General features: G+C 45.2%; 1 protein-coding gene across 1 annotated transcript; it reads left to right on the forward strand.

Moving 5' to 3' along the window:
* Positions 1 to 1405: 1405 nt before the first annotated feature.
* Positions 1406 to 2275, forward strand: FAM181A (family with sequence similarity 181 member A; the record flags this gene model as incomplete). The annotated part of the gene is made up of 1 exon (XM_084288046.1): positions 1406 to 2275. One exon carries the CDS (start codon positions 1406 to 1408, stop codon positions 2273 to 2275), a length of 870 nt encoding a protein of 289 aa, XP_084144172.1.
* Between the last annotated feature and the right edge of the window lie 6054 nt (positions 2276 to 8329).

The following is an 8329-nucleotide window of genomic DNA, read 5'->3' on the forward strand; positions in this document are numbered from 1 at the left end:
AGTAAAGGAAGCAGCTCAATTAGCATTTCACACGCCTTTTCTTCCCTCTCTTCTTACCTTCCCTGCAGCGGGCATGCTTTCCCCTTAAAGGATTGTCCTGTTTCTGCTCCTTGCCAGCGTTGGCAGGGTGACAGTAGTCGAGTGTGCAAACTTGTGCTATTGTCCCCAGGCCAGGGGGAGTCATGGAGACCCACTAATATGACACAGGAAAATGTTTGCTGATGGCAATTCTATGGGCTTTGTCTAACTCTTTCTCCATCATGACGACTCGATTTAAGTCTCTAACTGTTTGACTACAGATGCAAGAGTACTATCCAACTCCATCCTTTTGTCCGGGTAGTTTGAATGGGTAATTCAGCTTTTGTGTAACTCAATTGAGGGGGCAAACATAAAGACAAGATTCTTGAGCGCTCAAGCTCCCTTTCCATGGATATCTGCACATCTCTTTAGAGATTTGTTCCTTTCCTACCTTTTTCTGACATCATCCTCCCCTGAAAAAAAAAAAAAAGTCTCTGATGGGGAACGGTTAAAAGTAGGCTAGCCTGGTCCCCCGTATTACATTGTCCTGTGCCAATGAAGCATGGTCAGTATCAGCCCCCAGACAGCTTCGGGGAGTGCAGAGAAAAGGGTGCCTAAACTTTCCTAACTCATCATCAGTGCTTTCCCTTTGGATTGTGCCTTTAAAAAAGAAAGGCCTTGGTAGGGGTGAAGAGGATAGGGGAGAATGGTAGAAATCGCGGGGAAATGATTGTATTTATTAGCTGTCTTTCTGTGGCTGTCCCCATGGCAACAATTTGTGATGGCAAAGAATGTGAGAAGGGGAGGCTGATGCCTGATTGGGATGCTTTGTATTTGGCAAAGTGGCTCCTGATTGGCCTGAGAGAGCCCCGAACTCGGTGGAGTCGATATTCATTCAGCTTGCTCAAGTGCTCGCTCAACTGCCTCCACACACGGGCTGCCTCTGCTCCGCCGGGGTGGCGGTGTGTAACCTGCCTAACGAGATTAGCAGAAGGGCTCTCCTCCGCCAGCACCACCGGAGAAGCTCCCGTGCTCCGGGTGAGTGTCTGCGCTTGCTTGCAGGGATGCTGGAGCAGCCATCCTGGCTTCTCTTCCCCACCTAAGCCTCACCTAACAAGATTAAGCCAGCAGACCCCGTGCCTGGGCAGCGCTGAGGGGCTGCGGGTGTGCGGCAGCTCTGCCGGCAGCTTGCCTGCATGGAGGCGACCTGATGGACAACTTGTGGTCATAGCTGAGAAGTTTGACGGCTTCCCGTAACCTCCCTCAGTTCTCTTGATGTGTTTTGAATGCAGGCGTCACACTCCAAGCCTGCCCGCTGTGTCTCGCAGGTTGCCCGGGACGGATTATAAACTTTTAATGGGAAACTCTGCACACGACGTCCAGTGAAATGGCATCGGACAGTGAGGTAAAAACCCTGCTGAACTTCGTCAACCTGGCCTCCAGTGACATCAAGGCAGCTCTGGATAAATCCGCTCCCTGCCGCCGGTCAGTGGACCACAGAAAATACTTGCAGAAGCAGCTCAAGAGGTTTTCTCAGAAGTACTCGCGGGTCCCGCGGTGCCACCCTGGCAAGCCGACGGAGTGCGGCCCACGACGGGGAGCAGAGGACAGGGCCCGTGGCTGCCAGCCTGAGGTGCCTGACCCCGGTCCCCACAGCGGGGCTGCCGCTGAGAAGGTGCTGCAGGCAGCTGAAGCGGAGGAGAGCCTGGCTGGGGAGAGGGCTTTGCCAGAGCAAAACCCTGAGGCTGGCAGGCCCGACCAGGTGCCCATGAGGAAACGACAGCTCCCTGCCTCCTTCTGGGAAGAGCCACGGCCGGCTCAGAGCCTGCCATCCAGGGGCTTCCCCCCGGGCCCTGAGGGGCTGTCAGCCCCCAGAGACACTCCTCCCTTTGAGGGGAAGAAAAGCAAAAGGAGCCTGGACACTGCTGGTCCTGAGAGCCCCCCTGAGCCTGCCCTGCATGCAGGGGAGAAAGACCCTGCTGGAGTCCTCTCAGGCCGGGTGGGCGCCTGGACCTGCTGCCCCTTCCCGTGCCCTGGGCCAGCTGTGTACCAGCCCCCGGGGACGCTGCCCCCATCGCCCTTCCCGGGGTTGGGGCTGTGGAGGAAGAGTGCGGCCACACTGCCAGCCGAGGCACAGCCCTTCTGCAAGGAGGCGGAGGGCGCGGGGCAGAAACTCTACAGGCCCGTGGTTTTGAAACCCATCCCCACCAAGCCTGCTGTCCCCCCACCGATTTTCAATGTTTTTGGGTATCTTTAGCTGGGGAAAAAGGCTGTTGGGTGGCACGCTGGACACGACAGCCCTTCAGAGAGAGCTGAAGTGTCAGGTTAGGCAGTGGGCACGAGCTGCTGGCAGTGTGGGAAAGGAGTTTGCATCCAGAGGTGGTGGCGAACACACAGTTGTCCTCCTGCACAGGCTGCAGTGAATCAGGAACAGTTTGGCCTCCATTCTCCTCTCACCACACGGGTGCAAGTCAGGAATAAGCCTTATGAAGCCAGTGGCATGGCGTGTGGGGCAAACCAGGCCTCTTTTGTGGAAGCACATTGTTCGAGCCATGGCGAGTGGGACTCCGGGCCATCCACAGCCTGCACTTGTAACACCTAGGAGACCTCCTCCATATGGGAACATCTTCCGGGGGTTGCCCTGTGGCCACAGCAGCGAAATGAAATGAATTAAACTGCTTGAAACAGTTTTTGTACTTTTAAGTAATTCTGGAGAAGTCAAGATATTCAGGTCACTTCCTTTTGCGTGCAAGAGACTAGAAGGACAGTATTTAATGTAGAAACCATGTTTGTGAATTGATTTAATCTCTTCTTGTGTGTAAATACTGAGAGAATTAAAAAAAAATAAAGGAAGAAAGGAGGTAATTTTATTCTAGTGATTCTGCAAATGTAGTGTTTACTTTTGCCCCACTGGGTAGACTCAGGTTTAATTTGCAACTGGTGGTTAGACACGAGGGCTGAAATCTCTGCCCATTCAGAGTGATGTAAATCAAATGTAATTCTTCTGAGGCTGGGAAATTAGCTGGTGTTAAACCAGTGTAAATGAAAGCTGAATGAATTTCTGCCTCAGAAATTGTTCTGCACCAACCAAAAAAATGATAAATTATCTAACTGGTTGAATATAAAAACATAAAATATGATAGAAAAGAGCATAGAATAGCCTGCCTTCATTTCTATCTAGCAGAGATCTTTTATTTTGCCTGATTTTAAGATGTAATCACTGGCTACAAATGATTTGCCAAATGTTTTCTTAATTATTTTAGTGAAGTGGCATTGTAAATGCTAATAGGTGATTTTTTTTAAGTTAAGTTTTTCTTAAACCTTTCTGTGCCCTTTGCTAAGACACAGAACATGAGATCTGAAAGTTTTAATACTGCAGATGTATAGCTATTCAGTTACACTGGAATAAATCACTGAGGATATGAGATGTGCGTTATGGGGGAAGAAAGAACAGAGAATGGATGTCTGTGACCTCCCCAGACCTGAACCTGCTCTCGATGGAGTGAATGGGATCTTCTCCCAGGATTCAACAAAAAGTAGCCCCAATATCATTGGCCTCTGGCTACTGTAGCGCTCTATCACTCTTGGTATCTCCATGAAGAGAAAAACAGGCTATGCTTCTTTCAAGTGCAGTCATGAAAATTTCATTCATTCGTTGCAATTTCCAATTTTGGTCATGAAATAATTATCATCTTAAGCCACCATGGAGTCTAATTTTGGATCTTGTGATGGGGCTTGGTGTTATGTAACCAGGCTGCTACTGTAGTTAGGACATAAACTACTTTCAGGCCAAATGTATCTTGTTCTTTTCCCAAACCTCTGTTTATCCCAGTGATGTTTACTTTTATGGAAACAATGGCTGTAGTGTACTGGTCTAGCAGATCCAAAGTAGAAGCAGAGATGGTTTTCATTGCTTTCTCACTGCTACCAGTACTTCACATATGTATCAAGCCTCACCTCTAGGACACAGAGAAAAAAATGGCTTTGGTAGTGCATACATGCAACTACGTGCAAGGTGCAAGGTGGTAAAGAGATGGTCTAAGATATAAAGGCATCAGGTTAGCTCTTGATCCAGAAGTGAAGATATGAATATACTTATGTCTTTATGTTTTCTCTTTTGGGGAAAAAAATCCACGAGGAGACCGTCCCTCTATATAAGGAGACTCCAACAAAAATCAGAAACAGTAGCCCTATTTACTTTAGTGGGAGGAGAATTATGGCTCTAAAATCGCGGAGCCATAGGCAAGGTATTTTTTACAAGGAAATATGAGCACTTTCTCACATAAACAGCTCTGTGTCACTGTTGTAATCCAGATGAAGCCTGCTGCTGAACTGCTCTCTCTCAGTGTTGCCAATGCAGAGCAGCCTCCTTGGCATCACTCTTGATTTCCCTCTGGGTGACCAGAGCAGCTCATGGAATGAGCAGCGGGTATTGCAAAAATTGCTGTGGGCAACTGCTCCTGCTTGATTTCAGGGGAGAAATTTGAAAGTGTTGCATGTTGCACAAGAATATGGATTTCTATCAACATTGAAATACTTGGCAAAGTGGATAGCTTCTGCAGAAATTTCATTTCTGAAGACATCCAGAAAATGAAAGGAGTTAAAAACAAGTTTCTACCTTTTAGATACCTTTTTTATTATTATTATTTTTATTTTTAACTGTTTATTTGAATGTGTGTTGCTGTACATTTTTGATATAGCTGTATAGCATATTTTAAGTCAAAGTATAGAACCAGACCATTCTGGTTCTATAGTGCCAATGCACTTAAATTTACACACTTACCCTCAGATTCAGGCTGATGTTATGTTTTAAAAGCCTTAAATTCCTTCGTGACATGGAACTTCCCTCCCCAGCCCAGAGCAGGAACTGGCCCTTGCTGGAGCTCTGAACTGGAGCAGCAGTGAAGTAAAACACAAATGAACAGAAGAGAATTGTTAAGTATATTCAGAATCACTGAATGGAGATGCATGAGACTTTCCAAAAGGTTTGCAAAGAATAACAACTCTCTCTCTTCTCTTGCAATACTTTGTTCTCTCACCCCTGAGATTACCATCAAAATTATTAATTGTTCAAGCTTGGATTGATTCAGACTTTTCCTGGCTGTTATAGTGTTTGGTTGTTCAATACTATTGTTCAGAACAGATGATAACCCTTCAGAGTCTGATTGTTTAATTTGTACTTTGTTTGAAAGATGGAAACATAACAACTGAGAGCTGCTATTTACTACAGCAGTGCAAATTTAAACTGTTGAAACTACAATAGCTTTCATAAATAATGGGAAGGGAGAGGTAAATGAAAAAGCATTGATACAAAATAAAAAATCAAAAAAGTGCACAAGAACATAAAGTGAATTGCACATGTTGCAGTAAGAAAAAGTACAGTAACCTGGTCATGAAATACTCCTACAACGTTTCACAAAAAGTCATCATCTCTGAAGGATTCTATCATGCTCCATATAAACAAGCCACTTTCCCCTGTACTGGGACAACTGATCTGCTTACAAAGCTTGGGTTACTTGTGATGTTGGGTATCTGTCTTTTCACAGCAACTTCTGGACAGATGCAGTAAATGATAGTCATTTTTGTGCAGATTCAGTATCACACATAAAACATTGTGTCAGTGACCAGAGTGTAGGAGAGGTAGTTGGCTCCATTTCAGTGCAAATAAATGTAAACTGACTGTATGAAGGGTCGCAGTAAAGATCAAGCAGAAACAACGCAATAACATAATTCCTAGATTCCCCCTCTAACATCCCTGTCTCTCCTGCTTCTGTGTGGGCCCTTGCCCTTCCTGCAGCTCTGGTATGTTCACATCAGGCCACTGGCTCTGTGGCTCAGGACAGACAGATGTGAGCAACCAGGACATGTCTCCCAAAAGAGGTGAAGGTCTTTTGACTGAAAAAAAGAAATGGACTTTCTGTATTTGCTCTGCCCAAACCCAGTATGGGCTTGTCCAAGGACATAAAAAGAAATTGCAGCTTGTGAGATTTTTGTATACATAACAGTGCTGATTCAGGGGAAATTCCCAGTTTGGGATGGCTAACACACTCCTGCAGTTATGCATGCAGGTGGTCATTTTGAACCCTTCTACCAGCCAGAAATCTCCAGGGTTATCACTGCACACCAAAAAAAATGCTTAAGTAAATGGTCTCCACCAGGCCATGTTGTGTGTCTCTCACCCCCTACAATTCTGCTCTGTTACACTCATTTAATTTCAAGGATTTCTCTTCTGATTTACATCAAAATGAGTAAGACCCAGACCTTCGCTGCTCAGCCCTGTAAGGTGAGGGATGCAAGACCTCCACAGGTGGCTTTCCATTTCTCAAACTATTGCTTACAATTACAGGGCCTCCACTGGCAATACTGCTCTAAAGATGATAGACTCACAAAGGCTGGGGGAGGTTTCAGTGGCCTGCTCAGCCAGCTGTCCTCTGTACAGCCAGCAGTGGTGGCCAGCTCCTATCTGGTGTCACTGGGAGTCTCCATCTTCTTGATGGCTGTACCGGGCAGATGGCATGGTGCCTCCAGGGACCTCACTCCTTCCTATAGGAGGGGTGGGCTCATGCTGCAGGACAAGGGCTCAGGTCCTGGCGGTAATGGAAGGTACTGAATGAAGTTTCAGCAGTGGAGGAATCTCACCTGGCTTTCCAAAGCTTTTCAAGAAGGTGACAGTTCAGTGTGAATTGAAACTGTTTTTTCAACTGCTTTTGCATTTGGAAAGGGGACAGCTATGGACAGAGTGCCCTTAGCTGTAACCATTTCTGCTTTCACTCACATCCTATCCCAAGAGCGCTGAACGCATTTCAATCAAAATCATCACAGAATCTGGATTTCTGTGCCCAGACAGACTTGTATGTGTGCAACACACTTTTACTCCTGTGTTAAAGTGTAAAACTCCACACAAAGAAAAGTTGGTGCAATGCATTTTCCCTACTTGTATTTGTACCTGGTTCCATGGCACGCAGGCCAACAAACAAAGAACAGATCTGTCAGGTTTCTGGTGGGGAATCAAAACAAACCCTACTGCACAGCTCCTTTGTTACCTAAGGTAATAAAGGGCATTCTTCTAACATAAGATCCACCAAGACATGGTTACAAATTTAGGCTCTTTCATCTCTACTTAGGTGCCTGGGTGGGACCGAGGCATGCATCAAATTGCAGCGGTTCAGCAAGGCACACCTGTCAACTGAGCTGCAGACACTGCCAATAACCCTTCGTGGGCTCCTCAGCCTCCCCAGCTGTGCGGGATTGTGACTTGTTAAAAACTTCAATAAAAGAATTTCACGGACAATTATGGTGGTTCAGCTGATAGATGGCAACTTGTTAAGCTGCCATAAATCAGTTGTGCATCTGAGCTGTAAATAGGTGACCTAATTTTCAAAGAAGCTGAGATAATAACTTTCATCAGTGTCAAAGGGAGCTAATAGATACTTCAGACTTCCAAAGTCAGGAAATTCAGGGCTAAATCCTTGGACTTTTATTCTGCCTCAGTAATATCTGACACCAAATGTCATCCCATTGGCTTCAGTGGAACTACACCTAGCACAAGCAACTTGGCATTGTTTAAGAATCTGAATAAAGTTTTAGATGCCTAATTTTGTGCATTTGTTTTTTTTAAATCTCAAAGTCTGCATTTCCTCATTTCGAGATACTCCCTCTTTTCTTCCAGTGATGGTACTGTTATAGCCACAGAGGTCCAAGGAGATAAGAGAGGTTGGATTTCATAGGTATGAGATCTTCCAGTGGAACAACAGATAAAGTTGGCTTTGCAGTGTTGTCTTTCCCTATACACCTTGCCTCTTTTCTCTCTGTCACTGTTGATGTTCCTCTAGGCCTTTGTTCTGTTCTGACATCAGCTTCATGACAGACTCAAGCTACTGTTTACAGTGCAGCTACTTCTAATTTACAGAAATGAAAAATAAAAAATAAAAAAGAGCTCAGAGTTTCTTTCAAGTCCCCCAGTCTAGAAAATTCTCTCAAGCAGAATTTCATCTTCTTCTTATTGTAAATGTAATACAACATGAACTGTATTTGCTGTGTGTAAATGCAATTCTTACACCCTTCTTAAATAAACCTTCCCTTGAGTGTTAAAGGACTCAGCATCAGCATAAAGTTCTGAGCTTTGAATGTTCAGAAATCAAGTACTCTACTCAATAAGAAAGGTCCAAAAAAATAAAAGTATAAGTGTTAACAAGCTGGTGTCAAACTATCAGAGAATCAGCAATCAGCACACTGAGCAGAAATCCAAAACATAGAGTAGAAACTAAAATAAAAATCTCAGTCAGTGAATGAAATGTGATTGTTTTCCCAA

The sequence above is a fragment of the Netta rufina genome, assembly GCF_964035555.1.
Source record: "Netta rufina genome assembly, chromosome: 5".
Taxonomy (NCBI): Eukaryota; Metazoa; Chordata; class Aves; order Anseriformes; family Anatidae; genus Netta; species Netta rufina.